The sequence below is a fragment of the Aquarana catesbeiana genome, linkage group LG02 (assembly GCF_042186555.1).
Source record: "Aquarana catesbeiana isolate 2022-GZ linkage group LG02, ASM4218655v1, whole genome shotgun sequence".
Lineage (NCBI taxonomy): Eukaryota > Metazoa > Chordata > Amphibia > Anura > Ranidae > Aquarana > Aquarana catesbeiana.
Window position 1 is genome coordinate 562,930,115 of NC_133325.1, and position 27,717 is coordinate 562,957,831.

The 27,717-nt window shown below is 37.2% G+C and overlaps 1 protein-coding gene across 2 annotated transcripts in view; it reads right to left on the bottom strand.

Moving 5' to 3' along the window:
* Window positions 1–22,917, bottom strand: part of HNF1B (HNF1 homeobox B) — an 85,379-nt gene extending 62,462 nt beyond the window's left edge. For both annotated transcript variants that reach the window (XM_073616055.1, XM_073616054.1), the window contains exon 1: window positions 22,374–22,917. In XM_073616055.1, the coding sequence (XP_073472156.1) occupies window positions 22,374–22,711 (338 nt within the window). In that variant the 5' untranslated portion in view covers window positions 22,712–22,917. The remainder of the gene's footprint in view (window positions 1–22,373) is intronic.
* Window positions 22,918–27,717: the final 4,800 nt, after the last annotated feature.

Consider the following 27,717-nt stretch of genomic DNA (forward strand, 5'->3'; position numbering starts at 1 on the left):
TAAAACCACCCGCAAAGCGCTGCCGGCGGTATAGCCTCGCTGCCCCATTGATTTCAATGGGCAGGAGCAGTGGAGGAGCGGTATTCACACCGCTCCAAAGATGCTGCAAGCAGGACTTTTTTTACCGTCCTGCCAGCGCACCGTTCCAGTGTGGAAGCCCTCGGGGCTTTCACACTGAAGAGACAGAAGCGGCTCTTTCAGGACACTTTGCAGGCGCTATCTTTAGCGCTGTAGTGCCTGCAAAGCACCCCAGTGTAAAAGGGTTTTAAGACTGCTTTCACACTGAGGCACTTTTCAGGTGCTTTCACGCTAAAAAAGCGCCTGAAAAGCTCACAAAAACCTATTTCCATTAAAATCAATGAATGCTTTCACACTGGGGCAGTGCACTGGCAGGGTGGTGAAAAAACGCCCTTCTCCATTGAAATGAATAGAAAGCTCCTCAAAAGCACCTGAAAACTCTTCAAAAGCGCTCAGTATTTTACTGGCAGTTTTGAAGCGCTTCAGTATGAAAGGGGCCTTAACGCTGCTAAATGCATCTAAACGCTAGGCGCGTTTAGCATTTTAGCCAATGAAATGAATTAACGCCCAAGCTCTTAAAGACGCCGAAAAGCCTGTAAAAGCTGATGGCAGAAGGAAAGGCTTCTAGGAGAGTTTGCAAAACCTCCTGCGTGCATGAGGCTTTAAAACTGATGCTGATTAATAGAGCCAGTCAGGTATTTTGTGCCTAGATTCTAATATATTTTACAGTCATATACACATAAGACTATATTAAAATACTTTATTTCACAGCTCGTTCTGCCATGTTCACACCCCCATATTCCCAAGGCTTTTTTATGCTCCACACACTAAAATTGCCCATGTGGCAAACTTCTAAGATCCAGCTGTAAAACAACTGTATAATCTAAATTATGTCCATAAAGATGATCTGCTATTACTCTAAAAGCTTGCTTTTTATTCAGGAAACCACAGTGTACAGTAAGCAAATGCAATCAGTTGACGCGTTTCAGCCTACACGGCTTTAATCATAACTACAATAAGACATGAAACTTTGATAATCTAAATTATGTGTCTGTTACAAGATCAGAGTTTCCATCACATCCATGTAATATATAAGGATCGTCAAAAAATAGGTTTAACCGCTTGTCGACCAGCCGCCATCTTTATACTGCGGCAGGTAGGCTCCCCTGCGTGAATCACCGTTGGTGTACATCAGCCGATTTAAGAGAGATAGGGGGCGCGACACCAGAGGCGATGCACGTGGCCGGCACCCGCGATGTCCCCCGGCCACCCGTGATCACTCCGCGGAGAGCCAGAATGGGGATCTGTGTATTAAACAAACAGATCCCCGTTCTGACAGGGGAGTAGAGAGAGATCTGCTGTTCCTAGTGATCAGGAACAGCGCTTAACCCCTTGACTTCCCCCTAGTGTTAACCCCTTTCCTGTCAGTGACATTTATACAGTAATCAGTGGCTATTTTTTAGCTCTGATCGCTGTATAAATGTCAAAGGTCCCAAAAAAGTGTCAAAAGTGTTCGATCTGTCCGTTGCAATGTCGCAGTCCCATTAAAAATCGCAGATCGCCCCACCATTAGTAGTAAAAAAAAATCTATAAATAATAGGGCTGTGGAAATTAACGATTAATTCCTCGATTAATCGTTAATTTTTTTGATCGATCAAAATTTTTTTGATCGGTAGGCTGCCTGCCCTGGGGCCGCTTTGGGCCAAGCTGTGGCTGCAGCGCAACGCTCCGCTCCCTCCTCCTCCGCAGGACACAGTGTTCTGTCTATCACACGAGCTGATCTAGGAGGAGGGCGGGACTTTTTTCACAGCACAGCCAAAGTTTTCACACTCAGCTTCGAGACACACAGCGGGAGATGCCCGCAGACTGTGTAATCCAGGCACAAGCACTGACTACAGTGAGGCTGCGATTATGGGCACGGTGAGACTGAATTATGGGCACAGTGAGGCTGCGATTATAGGCACGGCGAGGCTGCGATTATGGGCAGAGTGAGACAGCATTATGGGCACGGTGAAGCTGCGATTATGGGCACGGTGAGACTGCATTATGGGGACGGTGAGGCTGCAATTATGGGCACGGTAAGCCTGAGATTATGGGCACGGTGAGACTGCATTATGGGCACAGTAAGGCTGCGATTATGGGCACAGTGAGGCTGCAATTATGGGCACGGTAAGGCTGAGATTATGGGCACGGTGAGGCTGAGTTTATGTCATGTGACGTCCTAGCCATGCCCCGCTATGTCCGGCTTCGGCCGTTGCCATAACAACGGTGCTGAATCAGCTAAAAGTAGTTGGATCTGTATGTGCGTTATAATTAATCGAAATTAGTCGATTAATCGATTTTAAAAAATCGATTAATCAAACACGAAAATTTTAATCAGTAACAGCCATAATAAATAATAAAAATGCCATAAATATATCCCCTATTTTGTAGATGCTATAACTTTTGCACAAACCAATCAATATACACTTATTGCGATATTTTTTTTACCAAAAATATGTAGAAGAATACATATTGGCCTAAACTGATGAAGACATTTTTTTTTGGATATTTATTATAGCAAAAAGTTAAAAATATTGGGTTTTTTTTCAAAATTGTCGCACTTTTTTGTTTATATTGCAAAAAATAAAAACTCCAGAGGGGATCAAATACCACCAAAAGAAAGCTCTATTTGTGGGAAAAAAGTACATCAATTTTGTTTGGGTACAACGTCACACGAACATGCAATTGTCAGTTAAAGTGACACAGTTCCGTAACGCAAATAATGGCCTGGTCATTAAGGGGGCAAATCCTTCCTGTCCTTATGTGGTTAACTGCATCCTTAAAGCGGAGCGCCGGCGAAAATTTTTTTTTAAAAAGTCAGCAGCTACAAATACTGCAGCTGCTGACTTTTAAAACATGGACACTCACCTGTCCAGGGCGCCCGCGATGTCGGCACCCGAGGCCGAACCGTCTCTCCGTCCTCGGGTGCTGCTGCCTCCATCTTCGGTAAGGGAATCAGGAAGTGAAGCCGTGCAGCTTCACTTCCCGGTTCCCTACTGCGCATGCGCGAGTCGCGCAGCGCAATACGGATGGCTCCTGTTGCCTCTGGGACCCGTGTGTTTCCCAGCAGGCAGCGGGGAGGGAGCAGGAAGTGGCATAAATAACCGCAGATTCTGCGGCTATCTATGCCGGAAGTGGGTACAGATACCTGTAATATACAGGTATCTGTACCCCCCTCCCCCCTGAAAGGTGCCAACTGTGTCACCGGAGGGGGGGAGGAATCTGATGAGTGGAAGTTCCACTTTTGGGTGGAACTCCACTTTAAGTGGAATTCCAGGCTTTACCTAACTAATCTTAAAAATGCACCCTTCCCAAAAAACCTATGCTGACTAACCTGTGTAAGATAGATGTATACACTTACTTATTTTTAAGCCAGTCCAGTCCAGTCATGTGATCTTTCCTGTATCAGCAGTGGCTGCAGGGGACATGAGGGAATGCCAACAATGGATGGGCAATAGGAACCTATGTCACCACATCCAGGCATTAGCATTGTTGAGCACTCTCTCCTCTTCCCTGCAGCCACCACTGGCTGACACAGGGGAAATCACGTGACTTGACTGGAGCACCCTGAAAATAAGTAAGCATATACATCTTTCTTACACAGGTTAGTCATAATATGTGTTAGGAGGGGGGAGTGAGCATTTTTAAGATAAGTTAGGTATGACATTCCACTTTAACATTATTGAAAGAAAAAGGTATGAACATTGAAGATACTAATGTATCTGCCTTTGCCACATAACAACATATACACAAGTTATGTCCAGATTGGTCAAATGCCAATTTAAAGGACAGTCCACTCTAAAGTGATAGTTTATCTATTGTTGGAGCCAGGAGATTTCCCTGCCACAATTTTCAACTCTGTACATGTCCACCTGCCCAATTATGGATATTCACATCTAGCTTCATGTGTTCCAGCTCCATGTGTTGTATTCTTCATAATGTAAAAAAATAACTGTAAAGTAAGAATGCTTATCACTTAACCACAATGTTGAGAAGAAGACACTTCAAAGAAGACACTTTTTCATAATTCCCCTCTAATTCTTTCCCAAATCCTTCAAAATTCTGACCATTTGCAAAGTTTGACTTACATTTTTCTAAATGGTATATCACAGACCATGCTGATCTTAACTTTCTGGAATGATTCAGTGTTATAATTCACTCTTTCATATGTTTATGTGCTCAGAGACAGGAGACAATGTGTACAATACTACAGTTGGAAACAGCAGAAGGGAACGTCTGGTCACATGGTTTACCAACCACAAAGGATAACTTTGCAGCTTCTCAACTGTGTTACAAACCATGTGCCTAATAAAAAAAAAAAATTAAGAAAGGCTTCCAACAGAAAATACAAATTTCTTGGCTGTCATGCTAAACCTGATTGGTACCTTCAATACTTTCTTAGTCGCTGACCTGCAAAAAATACGCACGTTAAAGTGATTGTAAAGGCTCGTTTTAACAAGGAGGAGGTTATAAGAATAACATGTTATGCTTACCTCCTCTGTGCAGTTGGTTTTGCACAGAGCAGCCTGGATCCTCCTCTTCTGAGATCCCTCTTGACTGCTCCTGGCCCCTCCCTCCTTTGAGTGCCCCTCAGCCAGCAACTTGCTACAGGGGGCACCCAAGCCGAGTTAGAGCACTGTGTATCCATTCAGACACGGAGCCCCGACCTGGCCCCGTCCCCTCTCTCCCCTGATTGGCTGACTGACTTTGATTGACAGCTGCGGGAGCTAATGGTGCAGCTGCTCTGTCTCAGCAAATTAGGAGGAGTGTCCTGGATGGCTGAAGGGATCCTGAACATCGCTGGAGAGAGATGGGGCTCAGGTAGGTAATTATGGCGTTGCATACAATGCATTAAGATAAAAAACCCTCTGCTTTTACATTTCCTTTAACAAGTCTAATTTTCCTCATTTGCTTACTTGTTCCAGGCCAGTGCTTCTGAAAGTATTGCATCCAGAGCAGCCAGGCAACTAGCACTTTAGGAAGAAGGAAAGTAATGGCAGCTTTTGTTTGTATTTATTTTAAAGGAATTTCCCATATATATGTATATTGTGATTACATTATAGGTCCACATTTCACTGGCTTTATCATGGCAAATCCATTATACAGCCTACAGATTTTATAATTGTAAAATGTAAAAATGTATTCCTTGATTTGTTATTTTTCTTATGCTTTCTGCCTCTTTTCAGAAAGGGGGTCAGTTTATTACAATATTTAGTCCTGAAAGAAGTTGTAAAGGCAGAATGATTTTTTTTTATCTTAATGCATTCTATGCATTAAGATCAAAAACCTTTTGTGTGTAGCAGCCACCCCAGCACCCCCCTAATTACTTACCTGAGCCCTATCTCTCTCCAGCAATGTCCATGAATGTCTAAGTCATCCGGGACACTCCTACTGATTGGCTGAGACACAGCAACTGTGCCGTTGGCTCCAGCGGCTGTCAATCAAAGTCAGTCAGCCAATAAGGGGAGAGAGTGGAAGGGGCCGGGTCTCAGCTCCGTGTCTGAATGGACACACAGAGCTGTGACTCGGCTCCAGTGCTCTCATAGGAAGCTGCTGGCTATGGGGGCACTAGACAGGAGGGAGGGGCCAGGAGCAGCAAAGAGGGACCTGAGAAGAGGAGGATCCGGGCTCCTCTGTGCAAAACCAACTGCACAGGTAAGTATAACATGTTTGTTATTTAAAAAAAAAAAAAAGAGCCTTTACAATCACTTTAACCTCCCTGGCGGTATGATTGTTTTGCATAGAAATTTGGCATTTTATATTGTGGGCCAGTAATTCTTAGTAATAACACACTTAAATCTGTCCGAACAAGATTCTAGTACACATCCCAGGTATGATTAAGTTTGAAACACAAAATCATAAATTATAATATAATAAATAACTATAAATAGTTATAAAAAATAATAATATAAATATAAAACATTTACCTGGATTTGTTTCCCTGAATTTAACATTTTAAAGTGACTGTTAAGAATGTTTAATCATTTTGTATTTATATATTCGGGACTAAAAAAAGATAATATATTTTCCAAGTCAATTAAACTTGAAGTATTAGAAATGATTATTTTATATTAATTATTTTTGGGGAATAGGACAAGCACTAGCAGCTGCACTTTACTTTTTAGTGCTATGCTGTGAATAGCCTGAATAGCTTCTATAATTTGATCTCCTATTCAGATCTATTACTAGCACACACACTCACCCTCTCCCTGTCTGTTAGCATGGATTTCGCTGGGGTTTCTAATTAGAAAATCTAGCATGTGCAGACCAAATGTAATGGAAGCACCCTTTATTAAATGTTTAATTATAAAATGAAGGTTTTATAAAAGTAATTAAACAGATGTATAAAATATTTGTTTTTAATTTGTAAACATTCAAAAAAATCTGATAAAATTGACCTTAATGCATTATATTTTCCCATTAAGGCTCCATTCACACTTGTACGACTCCAAAAGTTGTGCAGACTTTGGAGTGCAACGTTGGTGCAACTTTGACACAAATTTGGATTTTTGTGACTTGAATATGACTTTGGCTTTGACCAGTGATATTAGACAACTGTTGCACAAATGTTGCATTGTATAACATTCAGGTACAACTTTCATGCAACCTTTGAGGGTTAACACTGAAAGTCTATGGCCCTCAAGTTGCATGAAATTTGGACCAAAGTAGTGCAGGAACTACTTTGAAGTCGATGCAACTTTAAGTCACACATATATAAATGGTTATCATTGGGAAACATGGGGAACGAATTGTCATGCGACTATGATGTCCAAAGTTGTATGACAAGTGGCACAAGTGTGCATGGAGCCTAAACAGAATTCTTTGTAGGGCTTATCTAGTAAAATAATGTGAAGAGCATGTGCAAAGTGCAAAAGCCCATGGCACCACCAATCTATTTTGAGCTTACTAAAATCAATTTAAAGAAGAAATTATTGTTTGTTTTTTCTGGGGTTAGTTCTCTTTCTCATCCTTCTTTTCATTGCCTTCAGGAAATGTATCATAGGACAAATATGTAAGCTGTCATTGGTGATGTTCTGAAAATCCTATGCTTTCGGAGTCATTGACACGGAACAAATATGCAGCAAATGAAATCAAACAGACGTCAGCACACCTGATCTGCATATAAATTAAAAAAAAAAAAAAAAATTAGTTTTATTTTAACTTTCCCAACGAAATCCAGTTTACTAAGTAGGCTGAATCAGAGTATGAGTTTATAATTAGAATTCTGACTCATGATGAAACCAGTGGATTGATGGATTTCTTCTCCAACAAATGAGTCAGAAGTATTTATGTAATAGTAGCGCTCATAGCCACAGCACCCTGAACAGACAGGTTGCTGCTGGAACCTTGGTGCCAACCTAACAACACTGCTGACTTTGTAGATGTCCTGCGTATGTACGATGTAGAGGAGCATACTTAAAATATACAGAAGTGAATCATGGAAACTGATTTACCAAGGTCATTCAATTGCGAGTTGGCGATCTGTCTACAGTGACACAGTAGGGATGTCAAACCTTAATTTAAAAAAAAAAATAACAAATCCAATCATGTGAAATGTACCCCCTTATACCCAGACCCTTATAAAAGGCAAGCACATACTACCACATACCTAACAACCTGCTTCCTAACATATGTCCAAAAAAAACTAAAGTTTATTTAAATGCATTTTTTTTTGTTGGTGAGTGTATCGGTCTATACCAGCCTTTCTCAACCTTTTCAGCACAAAGGAACCTTTAAAATAACTTTCCCGGCTAAGAATTTCTATATCTACAACTCATGATTCATTAGTGTGATGGTCAATGAGAAGAATGCTCGCCACATTTGTGGACATTGGGATAAATTACCCCTAAACACATATCTAAAAAGATCAATGGTGTCAGTTGGAATTTATCTGAGAGGCAGAAATTGCTCATTGCTCTCAAGGAACCCCTAACAACCTCTGGAGGAATATTAGGGTTCCATGGAACCCTGGTTGAGAAACCCTGGTCTATAATATTATTATATCTAATTTTTTAAGCAATTTTTACAAATTTATACATTATTTCAACATATTTCAATTTTTTAATTTATAAAAAAAATTGTTCAAATTTGTATTTATTAACCAATCACCTGTAATAAACTACATTTAACTAAAGAAAGACTGCTGGGAATTTTTCGTTCGTCGTTTACAATAAATAAAAAAAATAAATACTTCCTTTCCTCAAGCTAAAATATAAGAACATAATGTGGTTGATTTACTAAAACTAGAGAGTGCAAAATCTGGTGCAGCTGTGCATAGTAGCCAATCAGCTAACTTTCATCCTGTTCACAAAAAACAAAAAAACACTGACAAAAAAAAAAAGACTGGAAGATGATTGATTTCTATGCATAACTGCGGCAGATTTTGCACTCTCCAGTTTTCATAAATCAACCCCAATAATGACTATGTTAATGGACTGGGCGATACATAATCCTGTCCTGAAAGTTTAAAGATTTGTATAAATGAAACAGAACTAAAATATTTCTTTTTTAAAATATGTTAAATCAATTTGTTAAATTAAGAGCAATACAGCACAGAATTATTAACATGTTAAAACGCTACATAAGTTGTAGGCACTATATATGTACCTGTAATAAATAAATAAAAATAAATGTACAACTGCAACATATTGCAACCTATGGAGACATTGACATTTTGCAATAAAGGACAATAAAGGGTTAGTACACCCAAAAGTGATGTTATCACCTGGTGAGTCATGATGTGGTATGTTATATGTCTTGGACACTCAGGAAGAAATCTCTCCCTGTCATAGTTCCTGACTATGTTCCTGTCCAAGCCCACCTTTGTGTGTTTTTGAATATTTTGTTGCATCATCTATAATATAAAATAAATCAAAGATTTACCAGGAAGATTGTTAAGCCCTTACAATGACAACAATGAATGTCCAAACCCAGGAATTCAAGCACAGATAAATTTCCAGAAACCTATAAAAGTAGATTTCACCAAAATCTACGAATGACTCAAATATGATTTTTGGTTGAACTGACCCTTTCGGATTATCAGACATATAAATGCTTAAACTACTGTGTTTCCCCGAAAATAAGCCCTAGTTTGAAATGCTTGTGTGCTTTTCAGGGAAACACGGAACAATCCTTTGTTACGGCAGTGTGCAGTGTGTATGTGTGTCTCTGATCTCCTCGCTGTCAGCGGGGTATCTCGGCCCCCCTCCTTGCAGTGTTCAGAGCAGAGAAGACGGCTTGGGGCAGGCGATGGAATCGCTGGGTGTCGGTGGGGGATCTCGGCCCCCCTCCCCTGCAGTGTTCAGAGCAAAGAAGATGGCTTGGGGCAGGCGATGGAAGTGCCAGGTGTCAGCGGGGCATCTCGGCCCCCCTCCCTACAGTGTTCAGAGCGGAGAAGACAGCTCGGGGCAGGCAATGGAAGCGATGTACGGTAAGGGTGTTTACACAGTTGTATTGCAGCAGCACCTTTTGCATTATATGATCCTTTTACTGGTATGTTCATACTGGGGGATTCCTGCATGGCAAGCCCTACCCGGAAAATAAGCCCTAGTGTGTTTTTGGTGTCCAAAATTAATATAAGACCCGGGCTTATTTTCGGGGAAACACAGTAAGAATAGGCTATTAACTGATCCATGAAAACAATATGCCAATTTACTAAAGGAGTAGAAAATGTTCACAAGGAAAATTAATGTTGACTTAGCTTAGCATATAATGGGGGGGGGGTTACTAAAATCAGAGCATGCAAAATCTGGTGCATCTCTGCTTAGAAACCAATCTGCTTCCAGGTTTCATTGTCAAAGCTTATTTAATTAAAAAACAAGCTGAAGTTAGAAGCTGATTGGCTACCATGCACAGCTGCACCAGATTCTGAGTGCTGCAGTTGTAGTAAATTTCCCCTATCGCGAATCTATGTTTTTGAATGTCCAATCCGGTGGATTTAACATATCTTTAATTGGAATGTACATATCTTTACTCTATTCACTCAGTCAAATTAACATTTCCACTTCTTTAGTAAATAAACTCAGATTGTTTTGCTCAATATACAGTATATTCTAAAACATGTATGCAAACTTCTTAGGTAAATATGCTCTTCATGAGATTGTAATCTAAACTGGCTATAGGATAACTATGAACTGAAAATAGCAACAACACAGGTAGGGTTTTTTCATCAAGGTCCGCCTAATACACAACACATATATGTTTCTTTCTTCTTTTTAAATAAATACACACAGATAGGTAAAGCTATAGCTCCTATTCAAAAAGTTATGTACAAAACTCTGACAGTAATGCTAAGGTAAATCCACAGCAAAAATTGACTGTCTATGTACTTCAGAAGTGTTCATGCAAGGAAGGCCTTAAATGTCCATGGCAAACCCCCATATTAAGATTCCTACTCATTTTAAGTGCAGCTACTAACATACAGATGATGATTAGTCAAGGTGCACATATTAAAAGTGTACTAGCACTTCAATGCAGTTGCAATCATTTTACTTACAAGCTGCTATCCAACTGTACATCTTAATACGAGTGCTGAAAAATCTGTTCATTGATTCAATTTTGTTCCAGGTCTAACCATAATGCAGATTCCCCACTTGTTCCAGCTCTTCGATGTGGCCGAAGGTGGGCTTTGTGTGAAGTAGAAGCATAACTGGATGTTCAGGCTCTAATGAGGTTGCCCAGTTAGGGAGAAGAGTGCGGGCCTGGGAACCTAAAGTCAATATTTGACTTTAGGTGCACCTTAATGACAATATACAGTACATGGGCAGTAGCCACTGACAACACAATACAAAAATAACTGGTTTTGCCTTTTAAAAAGGATTGGTGGATATACTCCATAAGAGTGATTTACTAAAGTGAAATGAAAAGGGTACAGTCAAGTTCAAACAATCAATCACATGCAGGAGAATAGGAAAAAATAGGAACTTGTCCTCCAAATGATTGGAGTAATAAATATTTTAACATGCTACTGTATATTAGAGTGATGAATGAAGCTGGACAATAAATACTGCTTTGTGAAGATTTACACTGTGGCTTACTATGCCAAACAATTTAATTTGATTTAATAAAAGATGCATTTGTGCAAATGGTGTCCGACTTCTATTAAAAATATCCCTTGGATAAATGGAGCATGTCTTGCATTTAGGACCACATACTGTAGTTCTGCAATGAAGCAAGGCCTCATTCACACTAGAAAGTCTGTATTTAGCTTTTCTGAGGAGACGTTATCAGGTAGGTATAAACAACTTTTATGCCTCCCAGATCACTTTTCTTGCTTTTAAATGTCTCTGGGTTTAGCTGCGTTTAGCTGTATCCACCATCCGATTAGACTATGTCTTATCGGATGTTGGATGCACAAAATTGTATTTGCTCTAAACACTGCCAAACTGAATAAACCTAAACACAGGTAAACTTTGAATTTGAATAACACTTTTGAAAAGTCACTACTCGCACTTAGGCTTCATGTACACCCTGCCTACTTTGACCGCCAGCCACAGGAAAATGCAAAACACAGCAAAATTGCGCCACAATTTTGATGCAGTTCGCAGTTTCCCTCGCCCAGCAGTCAAAACGTTCCCATCCTAAACACGATTCTTCCATGTTCAGCAGAGGCAGGTTGAGGGAGGTTAAAGCTCCCCTAAATGCAGCAGTTCCTAAACTCTGGTAAAGGCCTATGTGTAGATGGACACATAGGCTTTATTGGAGTTGAGTTTAGGAGCTTTGGCAAACAAATTCCGAAAGCTTCTAAACTCAAGTTTAGGAGCTGCTAGTGTACATGAGGCCTTATATTCATTTACATTTATCTAGGCAGTGTGATTGAGGCATAACAATATACAACTTAGGTCTGCTAGACATGGCTTGAATTTTATCCATTTCCTGCTGATTGAGACAAAATTTAAGCTGGGGGGGGGGGGGCTGAAGCTGAGGAGCTGAGGATATTAGCTCAAAGAACAGTGAAAACTCACTTCACTTCTCTAATTTTGTACAGATGAAATTTACAAACAAGCATCTGATTTTCAGGTAATTTGGGTAATTAAAATGAATCTTCGTTATTTCATATTTTGTTTTTTGAGTGAACATAACTCCTTTAGTAAACATGGCTCACTGTCACCTATAAAGCAACAATTACACTAGTAACAATTGACTAATCAGCAGCATATTTCCTCTCTATCAGTGTCTGGATTGTTATTTATTGCAGTAATAACTTCACTTCCATCATCTCCAAATGGAATAATTCTTTGCAGGCCAATATCAAGGAGTCTGAGTTGGAGCTCATAAGCTGCTCTCTCAAAAGTTTAAGATATTTTAAAAAACATTCCAAAACTGCTGCCTTGTTGAGATGGTAGTGGCTAATCTATTCTCTTTATAGTGGCTAATCTATAAATCACTGAATATAATAGCAAAGTGTTTAAAGCCTGGTACACACAATGAGATTATCGGATGATTGTCCGTTTTTTGGGGGGTTTTTTGCATGCCAGTCTCAAAAATAAAGAGATTACTAAAGTTAAAAAAATTCTCTTACGACAGAATAAAAATAAAAAGTGATGTAATGTATTATATTATATTTGTATTGTATTTTCGGACGAAAACTGTACTGATTAAACGAAAATCGTACTACCTGGCAAAAATGTTGTGTTTGTCCCTTCGGATAATTTTGGACGAAAGCTGTGTACTAACAATCGTACGATCAATTCGAAAAACGGTATTTTTTGTACAATTTTCTGATCATGTGTACTAGACTTTAGAGTAAATATATATTAATATGGATGGCACATCAAACATTGCAATAATTACTTAAATGATATGGTCACTAAAAATATGTTGTCCTATCCCTTTATATAGCAGTTGCCCAAATTGCTAATTTTTAACTGTATTTTATATAAAATAAAGGCAGCATGAATTTATTGTGTAGATAGATAGATATATAGATAGATATATGTTTAGTTTGTGTGAAAGTTCAAGCACACATGCTGTATGTATGTAACTCATTAGTTTCTTACATATCTTGAAGACTGCAGAGGAAAGATCTGGGGAAATCTCTCACGCTTAATTCCTGGCTCTGTTTACATTTTGGATTTTGTACTACTTCAGGGGTTTTCCAAGGCATTCCCCCTGTCCTAGTTATATTTCATATTATAAAATAGATTATTGACCCAAGAGGGAGAGTTGACATTCCATTTAATTGCCAAAGCGGGTGTATGCAGACCTGGGACTTGGACAGGTTCATCACCATTCCAGAGGTATTACCTTTAGATAATGTACTAGTTTTGGGTGATCCTTTTGGGAATCACTATATATCACTATAAATCTATGAATCACTATATAAATCTATGGCCAATAAAAAAAAAGTCACTGTTTTTCTCTAACAGGTGGAAAGGCTGGTGTGGTCACTCTTGTAGTCTTTGTTCCATTTTGAAGCTTTACAAAAGAGTAGAGTGAACATATGGTATAAGTACACACACCCTGTTGAGTAAATGAACCATACTTTACATCAGCAAATCAGATATTTGTTCTCATACGTATGCCTCGTTAGCACACACCAACAAATAAGCACCATGAAACATTCTGCAGTTTAAAATAAAACTCACAACAAAGTGGTTCATTTAGAGAAACTTAAGTTGCATTTTAGCACTGGTTTCACTGTGAATACAGATTTACTGCTCTACAGAATATTTGTTACATCTCCCCCTAAGTGTGAAGTATCAATTTCTGCTAACAGTCTGGCAAATATTTGCTAACCATGCACCCATTTTAAGCGTTTATAGTGATAAGTGCCTAGGGGGTTAAAGGAACCTTTCAGGAGAGAAACAAGAAGGTTTGGCTCTGAATATACTTATTGTCCAGCTGTCATGCTGAACCAATGACTTCAATAACCCAAAGCTGCCCATAGATAAATCGGCTGGTTCAGCAGGGACCAGCCAAATTTCTGTCCATCTATGACTGTTATCATGCCACAGATCTAACGCTGATCAGTGTATTCTGACATCAGAGGAATCCCCACTGTCAGAATACAATAGTACTGTGGGGAGAGTTCCTCCATCCACCTCCCATGTGTAGATGGGGGAATACATCTTTTTTTTTCTGGCTGATTGGCTGATTTATGCCCAGCCTTAGTCTTTCAATTTTCACTTCATTCTGATTTTAGTTGCTGCATGCTTTTTCAGGTCAAGTGGGGTTTGTTTATTAAAGGAATATAATGTGTTAACTTTGCTAACTGAATCTTCCCTTTGCAAATGATTTTTTTTACTTTGCTTAGTATAAGAGGTGAAGTAAGGCAAAAAGTCTGGATTTTTGCTTGCATAGGTTTGGATGATTGCAGCCAGCACAGCTTCACTTCATTCACTATGCTAAAGCTAGCCATACATGGATTGAAATTTGCAAAGCAAGGACTGGCTGAATTTCGCTCCATGTATGGGCAGGCTGGATGTACACAAGTCAATCTCTCAATCGTCTTGTGTATAACCAGCCTGTTGGAAAATTTTCCCTCAATCAGCGCCACCTGCTATAGCCAGCACTTCTGATGATTGAATTCTGACAGCAGGGCAATCTCCCTGCTGTCAGAATACAATAGCACAGTGGAGGGGATTCCCTCTCCCACATTATACAGGATTTATATAGTGCCAACAGTTTACGCAGCGATTTATGACATAAGGGCAGACAGTACACTTACAATACACTTTTATACAATAGGAATCAGAGGGCCTTGCTCGTTAGAGCTTACAATCTAAGAAGGAATCAAATAACTTACTTTCTTTCTTTCAACCTGCTGGTAAAAAGAAAAGAAAATACTCTTGTAGGGGCTGCCTAAAGCCTGGTAAACACTAGTAGTTTTTTTTTTTCATTCAACCCAGCAGGCTGAGCGAGAAAAAAATGAAGCGCTCAATCCAATGTTAGTACAGTAAACCCCCCCGCCAGAACACACCGGTTAGTGCTCTCAGCCATTGGCTGAGAGCTCTGATTGGATGCCTTTCGGCAGAACTTTTTCTGTAATGCCCCTTTGACAGAAGCTGTCGGACCAGCTGCAGTACACTTGGGCTGAATGTTCATTAGAAACCGGCCGATGCCACTCAATATTCGACTCATGGGTACTAGACTTAAGTGTGCATTCACTTTGCAAAGAAACCTAACTGTCTTCAAGGACAATTAAAAAAAAATAAAACAGGAATTTTGCTTTCATAGGTTTGTATGATTGAAGGCAACGCTTTACTTTATTCACTAAGCTAAGTGTAAACTCATTTTGCAAACAATACATGTTCGACTATAAATCAACCTTAAATGTTCAAAAAGTATTAAAGCCCATAACAGCCAGGCAACTAACATTCTCAAAAGCAGGTAGACAATGATTGCGCCAATGTTTCTTTAAGTTTAGGTATGACAGAACACAGGTGTTCACAAATGGCTATAACTTTTTGTTGTAGAGATTTTGCAGTGTGCGTAAAAATACTTTCAGATACATGCCTGGGTGTTCCTCAGGGAACAATTCTTCCCGGTGTATAAAGCAATTTACAATTACAAACTATTCACAACATACCTTCCTTCTAATTAAACATTGTAAAAGGCAAGTAGAATTTGCTAGATTTAGCAACAATAAACTTGGTAAATAAGTAAAGTCAATCTAAACAATCCAATCAATTCATATTCAATCAAGTAGGCTCTCACTCTAAACTTGTCCATAAATCAATCAAAATTGATCCGGTTCAGCGGGGACTTCTCTCGGATAAGATCGTTGGAAAACTTCCATTCAATCAGCACCTGCAGCCAATTGCCTGCAGCACTAATCAGTGTATTCTGACATTTAAGGAGTCCCTGCTGTCAAAATACTGTAGCACAGTGGGGGGGATTCCTCCATCCACCTAGCTTGTGTGGCTATGGGAAAGCCGTTCTTTTTTTTGATCATCTCACAGGCTGATGGAAAAAAAAATGATCCAAATGTGGCCAGCCTAAGTTTTGGTCCAAAAGAAGATTGTACACTCAAACTCTAAAGTGAAAGTTCTCCCAATAGGCCGACAAACAGCAAGTCATACCTGACAGAGGCTCTAAACCTTCCGCATTTTAACTAGAACTAGGAAAAATTGTTTGATTGCTCCCATATATAATATAAACATTTTGGTTTTGAATAAAATTTTGAAACGTGAATATCTAAAACCCCAAATCTCCCCTTCCGATAACTACACATTTTCCTGCGGTCTTCTAGCCAGTCCGGTATTGTCACGGCAGCTTATATTTCTTGTGGGGGTGGTGGTGGAGAAGGGGGGCATTTTTTTCTGGCTGAGCAGCTCTCATGTAATGACATGTAAGTACCGCTCAGTCCTGGAGTACTATGAGCCCAATCTGTGTGGCTCCTCAGGGGGCATGGAAAGGACAGACTGACTCACAAGAAAGAATAACATGACTGCCATTCTACTCAAAGAGGACTGCCAGTGCCGGATCTAGGAAAAATCCGGGTACAGCACTGGAATGTGGAGAAGGTAAGTAGAACTTGGACTTTTTTTTTTTTTTTAACAAGGTTTGGGAGAGGGCACAGGGTGTGGCCATTTTTGACAGCATGTACATGGAGCCCCACACGTCATGTACATTTCTGCTATAGAGCTTTGAATTTAAACAGAAAGCACTATAAATGGACTTTATAGGTGGTTTGCATATAGACACAATCTGATTGCCGTCATGGCAAGCTATCTACGGAGTGTACCATAAACATGTTTTAGGTCTGAAAACCTCACTATAGAGGAGGGGAATGGAGAGCAGGTACCTACAGCCATCTATACTGGGCCACTGTCATTGCGTGCATGGATATTTTAAGGGTACAGTGTCAAATGTCCAATAATGTATTTTTATTATTTTCTAATTTTACTTTTTTTTTTAAAAAAAGGAAGAACTTGTCTTTTTCAGTTTTATTATATTAGTTTAGAGTTTAAAGTGTTGTCAAACTGATACCTTTTATTAACTAACTAAAATATTTTAAAAATTACAAGGTTCAGGTAGTATTACAGGTAAAAAACAGAAAAATACAAACGTGTGTGTATATAAATATAGAGATAGATAGATAGATAGATAGATAGATAGATAGATAGATAGATAGATAGATAGATAGATAGATAGATAGATAGATACAAATTCTGATTTTTTATTTAGATAGAACTTTGACAAGACTTTTTGACTTTTTTACCTCTATATTTATCCCTGGCTTAAATGTTTTATCATCTACTTAACCATCTTGTTAGTTTGTTAGCTCTCCTAGGTATTTCAGAGGTATATTGTTATTAAGTAAAACTATGAAAGTAAAGGAGTATATAATATCAAACATTTTAAAATGCTCTGTTCTACAGCACCATGATCCTGTTTTGTTAGAGATTACCTTCTATTTCCGACAACATGACAGAAAGCACAGGAAAGCTGGGGATTTACTACACTATTCTCTGCCCGCACAATGGAAATAAATATTCAATAGTGACACCAATACTACATATAGTAGTAGATTACTAAATGCCTGATGCTATACTCACAGCTATTTAAAATTCAATTGTCATGCCAGGAGTCCCTGATAAAATACACATCATAATGCTGAGAAAAAATATATTTTCTTGGTTGGTTTGCTAAATGCCTTACAGACCAACAGTATGTTATCATCAAATAGCCATTCTGATGACCATAGACATTAGATGGCAGTCTCCCATTCCAGATGTTTTTGGATGGGTCCAATGAAGATATTTTACCTATGAGCTATAGCTGCAGATACCACCAACCATGGCTCAGCTGGCTGAATAGCCATTGGACAGGGTAGAAAACTTTACCCAACCATAAGATTATGCCACTGATGAGCCAGCAACACAGGCGTCTGCAACAGTCCTCCTCATGAATGATTATCAATGACAACTATTTGCAATACACCAGAGATGCCTGGGGGTTTTCAAGTCATGCTCATGTGTCCAATTGTCCTCTAGTGTCTACGGCCAGCTCCAGTGAATATATTATTTTTATAGTTTTAATTCTGCTTAATCTAGAAATAAATACACATTCACTTTCCTATAAAAACTCCAGTAGGACATCGAATTATATGTTAAACATACCCATGATATGAATCGGAACAACACTATTGATAATCTGGATATGAAGTGACTGCTTCCATCCCATGAAGATCCCTTGAATGATTACCTTTTTTCCTGAATAAAAGGACATGATCCTTTCATTACCAATATAATAAAGAACATATCACACTAATTATAGTGGCCAAGTGGTTAGCACTTCTGCTTTGCAGCACTAGGGTCGTCAAATCCCAACCACTACACTACTTGTATGGGGTTTGCATGTTCTTCTTGTGCCTGTGTGGGTCTCCACCGGGTACTCCAGTTTCCTTCCACACTCCAAAAGACATGTTGGTAGGTTAATTGGCTCCTGTCTAAATTGGTCCTAATATTTATGAATTTGAGCTGGGGACCTTAGGTTGTAAGTGCCTTAAGGGTAGGGACTGATGTGAATGTATAATATGTATGTAAATTGATGGCGCTATTTAAGTACCTGTAATAAATAATTATAAGCTAAAATTATGGAAGCTCTTTGCACTTGCGCATTTTTATAGGGGCATATATATTAAAAAAAAAAACCTTAGGAATATGCAGAACTAAAGTCAGCTGGAGGATAACCAGAGACAGCAAGATTAATCACTGACAAAATTAGCTGTCTTTCTTCACTCAAATATGTTCTTTCTTTTCCACATGGAAAACTTAACTATTATCTCTTAGAACATACTAGTTAATATTTTCAGGACAGGGACATTACATGGCTCAGTCATTGTAGAACTGACTACCTATATTACGACGACTCTCTATAAATCTCACTTTGGCCCACAATATGAGGCTTTTGATAAATTTAAAGCTCACCATGCATGTTACAATCTAACTACTGTATACACTCAACTTTGCATTTATTAAACACATAAACAATCAGGACCTGCCTAATCTATTCAATCAATTTGTATCCAATTAGGCACGCCCTTACGCTACACATTATATACTGTATGTATGAGGTACTCTGCTCTCAAAAATTATCCTTAATTCACATACCTTGTATGAAATGAATTGAAGGCAGCTGAGTGATATTATAAGGGACATACAACAAATAATCACTAAGTATGCACAGCACAAAAAGTACCAAATAAATATATATAAAAATCATAAGTTTTTTAAAAAAACCACTTGTACAGATATTTCTAATTTATATATATATATATATATATATATATATATATATATATATATATATATATATATATATATATATATATATATATATTGCTAAGTACGTTTAGTTCTTTACATACTTAGTGATTATTTGATTGATTCCTTGCACTACATAATTGTTGGTAAAGGAGACTGTATACTCAGATTGTAAAGTGTGTGGTGAGCTTAAATGAGTTTGCACAATCATATTGCAGCATCTGTCTTGGTGCTCCTCACACAATAGGGCCACACAAAGAATATTAAAAAAAAAAAAAACTTAAAAAGACCTTCCCATGTGTGTCTGATTGTTCAGCAATAGTGTAGAAACTTTACTAATTGTTCTGCAATTTGCACTTAAGAACTGGGCACATTTTTAGACTGCGGTATAGAAAGTAAATGTACTAAAGTAGTACTAGTCTGTGTTCACTGCCAACACCCAGTCTTGTGCATTGGAATCTAAAAGAAAAAAGGTAATTTGTGCTTGTCTACACAAAGCAATACAGCTATAGCTATGAATTACTAAAAAGTTGTTTTGTTTTGTTTTTTTTTTTGCTTTTCTTTTTTTAGTTTTGCAAGATTTGTGGTTCTATGGGGTCAAAATAAATACATAAAATAATCTTTTCCTAAATTCCCACTAGAACAAAGCAAGGTTACTGACACCATTGTCTAAGGTGTGTGCCAGTGCAGTTGGTGTATGGCTCACGTCCTTGTTCCCATGAGTCCTCCCAGGCACATTACACACAGGTATATGTAGAGAGATCAGTACACCTCTGTGCATAACTTAGTGCCAAGCCATTAGTCACCCCCTATAATGTGCTCATGTAGTTTCTCTCAGCACCCCTCAAGCCCTGGACTAAATGAGTTCACTAAATCTTCTCTGATTTATGCCCTTTGAAATTAGCTGCATATCCAGCTTTGCTATGCAGGACTATTCTTGAAAAAAAAACTTAACCACCAATAGCAACTAATTCTCTTTGAAAAATTAACTAACTCCTTTAGAAAATTCAGGTTTAGTAGGATACATTCATTTTTTTCATCTTTTCCCAGATATTACCCTAACAAACTGCAATTACTGTTTTAAATTAAAAGCAACCATTTATACTCTTCAGCAGGATCTGCTGGCTTTTATTGGAGAGCAGGAGAATTTCCTGGTTAAAGTAGATGTATTAAGCAAATATTTGAAAGGAAAGAGTAAACATCATCAAAACATGCTCACTTACTTACACTAAGAGGCGGCAGTTATTTTTGTTATCCGACTATTCTTTTACAGTTGAAGAATTCTTTTTTTTTTTTTTTAAATCTCTGGACTGTGGGTGTCATTTAATACAGACTGGCTGTCTGCAAGTGCCAAGCCTTTTTTTGATGTAGTATTACTTAGAGAAAATACATAGAGGGCAAGCTGGGAGGGTACACAAAAACTCCAAATGGTGGGCTGATTTACTAAAGAATCAACACAACCTCACTACTCACACCATTGTTTTTTAAAGTTACAATTTAAGGGTAAACTTTTTCGTCTGTAATATAATTAATGTATGCTTATTTAGAAAAAAAAAAAGAATATTATACAATAAAAAGCAGCAAGAAGAGAAAAAAAAAGGATAGAGACAAACCTTCTGGATGCTATCAATGCAACGAACATAGCCTAAACAAATGTATATTCTTAGGAACATTCAGATACTTGTTCTTACTGATAATATTACATTCATCAAATATTACACTCTGGTAAAATTGTTCAGCAACTTTTGAGAAAAAAAAACAACTTATAATACTTATAATAGTTTGGGACGCCTTTGGAGTATATATATATATATATATATATATATATATATATATATATATATATACATATATGTATAATTGTCCTGGTTTATCAAAAAAGTATACACACACTATATATAAGTCAGATAGACAGATAGATAGATAGATAGATAGATAGATAGATAGATAGATAGATAGATAGATAGATAGATAGATATCAGCTCCATTGTCCTGGTGGATTATATATATTATGGAGTAAATATATATATAGATAGATGGATAGATAGATACATATCAGCTCCATTGTCCCCATTGTCCTGGTGCATTTTATATATTTTATGGAATATATGTATATATATATATATATATATATATATATATATATATATATATATATATAAATCCATTGTCCTGGTTTATCAAAAAGTATACACACACTATATATTAGATAGATAGATAGATAGATAGATAGATAGATAGATAGATAGATAGATAGATATCAGCTCCATTGTCCTAGTGCATTATATATATTATGGATTATATCTATATATACATGTATATATATTACATTATTATAAATATATATATATATATATATATATATATATATATATATATATATATATATATATATATATATTCCATAAATTTATTCCATAAATTATATTATTTTTTTTTTGTACCGTAAATTAACACCGAATATTAATAACTGCAGCGGTAGTAGTAAGACTTCGGAAAGTGACCTGTACAGACAGCACTGGTCCGAATCGTAAAATACTATGACTATTTTATGCTAGGACTTTTGAACCGAAACAGCAGAAAATTATTATTTTTTAAATAAAAATAAAATCGATACATTAAAACAAAAAAGTAACGAACACAACCTGACAAGTTTAGAGATACTCTATGAAAGTTATTGAGAACAGAAAGAGTTTTTATTGTTTTATTGTCGGGATTAATGTATCAAAACTCCTAATCAGACAACCTGTTAGATATTTAACTTCTAGGATGTCAACAATATTTTTTAGAATAAAACAAAAACAGAAGAGGTGCAGTAAGACATCGCTGGGCGCCTTATGCAAAATGTGCTGTTTCAACACTATAAAGACTATTTTGTTTTTTTAAATTAAATATGATTGTATTGGAGCTAAAATAAGAGCAAGTGTAGTTCACCATAATTTTATATAATATTGTACAATGATTGATCTTCAATTTAAGTAGCAAAAAAATAAAAATAAATAAAAATGGATCCCTGCCAAGCCAGCAATCGCTGTCTCCAAAGTGACTAAGAATTAACCCCTATCACACGGTAAGTCAATGCCAGGGTATGTAGGCACTCACCTTAGCATTCTGTCCACCTCGGCCCTCTGCTCAGCCGCCTCCTCGGTGTTCAGGGACTGCAGCTCCTTAAGAATTGGTGGGGTGTCAAAGTCCTCCCCATCCTCGGATCCCTCGTCCCCAGAAAGCTTGCCCTTATGGTGCCCATTGGTGAGGGTGTGGAAAACCGGTTTGGTGTCAGGGTCCTGCCCAGGGGACATCTGCATGTCCTCCAGCTTGACACCAAAGCTGGACGAGGGAATGAGATCCTCCAGCGCCTGGATCAGCACCTCCTTAGTTATTCCAGAATTCAGGAGAGCATTTAATAGTTCCTGCTGTAGTGAGGATAGTTTGGAAACCATTTTACAAAGAAAAAGGGGAGGAAGGGAAAAAAAGAGGAGAAGAAGGGGGAGAAAAAAGAATCTTCTTGGCACTGAGCACCTGTTTTTGTGGTGCCCACTGAAGATCCAGGGAAGCTCCTACAATGGGCCTGCTCCTTCTAACTAGCCATGCTCTCCACCATCGGGCAATATAAATCATGCAAATGAGTGGGAAGGCAGCCAGTCATCCAGAGTGCAGGGGAAGGAGGAGAAGGTAGGCTGGCCTCATCTCCCAGTCTATGCTGGTGACAACACATTTATTGGCTCTGTTTATTGGTCAGACTTTCAGGTGAACTTTGGACTTGTTACGCCAGAAGCCAGCCACCAAGTGCACAAAGCATAAAAAAAACTCATTGCTGCTCTTAGCTGAGCTACAACTTCATTCAAGCAAGTTATTTAGTTCATTGGTGACAATGGGATCATACAACTAACATATGCCTGGGTGCAAATATTAGTATTACAATCGTTTATAGGATTAACAAATATTACTAATAGTGTTCAGAAAATGGGTCCATATTCTGTGTGTATATGTTCTGTTTACAATTAAAGCTGGAACAACATGCTTATGATTGATGATGTAAAGGCACATAATTCATTAATGCAATAAAATGTATATTAGACTGTGTTAGCTTCCTTGTGTTTGATCTAGCTAAGTGTCACTATAGTCAGGATCCTAGTTATTAATTACTTGTATAATCCCAATAATCATTTGCATATATATATATATATATATATATATATATATATATATATATACACACTGCAATTTTATATATATATAGATCTATAGGTTATCTATCTATCTATCTATCTATCTATCTATCTATCTTTCTAGACAGATAGAGATAGATAGATAGATAGATAGATAGATAGATAGATAGATAGATAGATAACCTCTCTCTCTGTATATATATATATATATATATATATATATATATATATATATATACAGAGAGAGAGGTTATCTATCTATCTATCTATCTATCTATCTATCTATCTATCTATCTATCTATCTCTATCTGTCTAGAAAGATAGATAGATAGATAGATAGATAGATAGATAGATAGATAGCACTATATAATATTAGATAAGATCTATCTATCTATCTATCTATCTATCTATCTATCTTTCTATCTATCTGTATTTCTTTCTAGACAGATAGAGATAGATAGATAGATAGATAGATAGATAGATAGATAGATAGATAGATAGATAGATAGACAGATAGATCTTATATCTAATATTATATAGTGATTATCTATCTATACAGTATATGTCTTTTTATGTAAGATGTTGTAGAAGTATAGGGGTTTTTGTTATTATTATTATTATTAATAATATTATTTTGTCTAAAAAATAACAATACCTACTTAATTCGTAGTTACATGGGGTTGATATACTAAAAGAGTATATACTTTAGACTTTTCATTTAGTAAATGTTCGAATAGCTATTGTGAAGCTGTATTCACGTATTTAGTGTTATTATATTTATTATTATGTCTAACATATAAAACATTCCCAATATACACACACACACACACACACACACACACATATATATATATATATATATATATATATATATATATATATATATATATATATACATATATATAATTTTTAGTAGTAAAACTAGTAGTACAGACTTTAGCAAAGTGAATATTTATGTATCTATGTAGTCAGTAAGGTGAAGCTGCGTTCACTGCAATCATCCAATCATAAGCGAGCACATATCATGCTTTATAAACTTTTATTTGCATACGATTGGGTATTCAAAGTTAGCATAGCACCCTATTTACGAAGGTAAGTGAAAATTCGAAGTGAACATTTATTCACCTTGCACATAGTGAACAGCCTTTTCTCCTTTAGTAAACCAGTTCCGTTTATTCTGAAGACAGAGAATGCACAGCGATCAACATTTAGATTTACTAACGGGAGCCACTTCAAATAGCCAGTCGGGTTATGAATAGAACAGAAATAATTTAACCCTTCCGTTTATTTGGGTTATTTAGGAAAAGTGATCTCCCTGTAGGAAAGCATTAGGAAAAGTGATCACCATATAGGAAAGCATTAAGGAAAGTAGCTCACCCTATAGGAAAGCATTAGGGAAAGTAGATCATCCTGTAGGAAAGCATTAGGAAAAGTAGATCACTCTACTAGAGGAAAGCATTAACCATCTAGAAGGAAAAGTGTCATACAGGGTACCAATATTGTTTTCTCAATTATCCACTCCGTTTGATCAGGTTATCAGTGATGTGTTATCCTGACCATGTTCAAACGGATTGCTCAAAACAATAGCCCCTAGGACACCCATTCTATTCTAAGTGCATTGTGCATAGGAGAGGTGAAGGGAGAAGCCCATTGGAGGACCTCTTGTCACTGACCTCTTCAGTCTACACGTGTTGGCAGGACACAGTCCCCTAACAATGGCAGGAGACTTTACAATTCATCACTCAGGCCCTGGGTCTTATCTATACTGTACAGTACACAGCCCTCATTGTCACATCTACACAGCTTACCATTTTCATATCAACCTCATAGTAGTCACCATTTCTGGGACTTATCAGCTTGGTTGTAGTCACTTTGGAGTTGATTTACTAAAACTGGAGAGCGCAAAATCTGGTGCAACTCTGCACAGAAACCGCTTCCAGGTTTTTTTTTTCAAAGTGTAATTGAACAAGCTGAAGTTAGAAGCTGATTGGCTACCATGCACAGCTGTGCCAGATTTTGCACTCTCCAGTTTTAGTAAATCAACCCCAGTGTGTCAGAAATTATATTCGGTATGAATTGGTTTCTGTCTCTACAGTCCCAGTAAATCTATACCGGATACAAGATGAGAGGATCTTTATTATGATCACATCATAGATAGATCAAGTAGTAAACTGTTACTGTGATAACTGAAATAGGTTAGATAGTAAGATAGATACATAGATAAGAGATAGATACATACATACTGCATACATACATACATAAAAAATTAGTCATACACTCCTTGGGGAAAAAAGGAACACAATAATCTCTATTTATCTAATTATCTAATCTATCTGTCCATTTCTATCTATCTATCTATCTATCTATCTATCTATCTATCTATCTATCTATCTATATCTATCCAATCTTTAGATATTTATCAATCTATCTAATTATGTAATATCTCTAAATCTATCTGCATATCTAATTATAGCTATTTTGTATCTATCTATCTATCTATCTATCTATCTATCTATGTATCACTCTAATCAAGTAATCTCTCTAAATCTATCTACATATCTAATTCTATCTATTTTTTGTCTTTATCTATCAATCCACCTAATAATCTAATTTCTCTGTATCTATCTATCTAATCATCAAATATCTATCAATATATTTTTCTGTCTAATTATGTAATCCCTCTAAATATATCTGCATATTTAATTATAGCTATTTGTGTATCTCCCTATCTGTCTATCTATCTGTCTGTCGCTCTTTCTATCTAATCATGTAATCTCTCTAAATCCATCTACATATCTAATTCTATCTATTTTTGTCTTTTCTATCTATCAATCCACCTAATAATTGAATTTATCTATCTATCTATCTATCTATCTATCTATCTATCTATCTATCTATCTATCTATCTATCTAATCTTAAAATATCTATCCATCTATTTTTCTATCTAATCATGCAATCTCTCTAAATCTATGAATGTAAAATTGTTGCCCAGGGAGAGTGTAGACCTTTTTTACAAGTTTTTTTGTTATAGTTACAGTACTTCATGTTCTGTCCCATCCCTTAGGTTTTTACTTGTTTGATCCAACTTGGTGATTAAACTAGGAAGATCTGTATGCTGTCACATCTGTGACACCTTTCCATACTGAATCAGTAACCAGCAGCAGTATAATTATAGAGGTGTGCAATGTACATACATACAGTATATGGACTGTCCAAGTTGATCTCAAAAGCCATTTCTCACAAACTGTCAGGGTTATTATCCAGCAAATAGGTCAGAAAGCCTGGTGTTTTTGCTTAGCAATAAGGTATTACATAGAATCCAGGATCCAGGATAGACATGTGAAATATAGGCCCCTGAAGATGTCCTCTTGCAACAAAACATGTTGGGCGGAGCCTGGGTGGTTGACGTCATCACACATGCTGGCTGATGGCTTTTGGCTGGTACATGCTGTATTTTGTCATCCCCATGTGAGTGCCTATTGGATCTTTTTACAATTAATGGTAGTAATGGGCTATGAATATGTCCTGTTCCACTTTCTGTACATGATACTTTGAGGAGATGTGATGCCTGTTTTTGGAGGATCATCTGACAATTGCCTTGGATAGTCTTCATTTGTTTATGACCTTCATTCAGAGGTCTGATATCTTTAGTAAGAACTCGTGTTTGGTGTTGGAGCACAGAAGTGACCCCAGGTTATTTAAGCAGCACTTTTCACTGTGGATGGACTTTATTCTTCATTGTGGAGTTATTCACTTCTATTATTTTAACTGTTTGTGGTTTGAATGTTGTGGAATATTATACATATGAATGTATTTTATAGATTTTTTTATTGTTATCTCTTTATTTGAAGATTATGCATTGAGTTGTGTCACAATTTGATTCTTTACTGCACGTTTGCTGATACACATATATTTAAAGGGGAAGCGCAACAGGTTTTCTACTTATACACTAAGCTATTGTGCAGTTTACTTTCAAATAGAGTTGGGCGAACAGTTCGAGCCGAGCAAAAGTTCAGCCTGAACATCGCCTCTTCACCCATTCGGGGAAAACCTGATTTTGCATTCCAAGCCCTAAATGGGCAAAGCTTACATAGTTACATAGTTACTTGAAACTATCGATGCCCCCCGCTGAGATCACAGCCTGTGGAAGGGAATGACACATCCTTGCCGCTCTTACAGTAAAGAACCCTCTACGTAGTTTAAGTTTAAACCTCTTTTCTTCTAATTTTAATGAGTGGCCATGGTATTTGTATATTGAAATCATATCCCCTCTCAA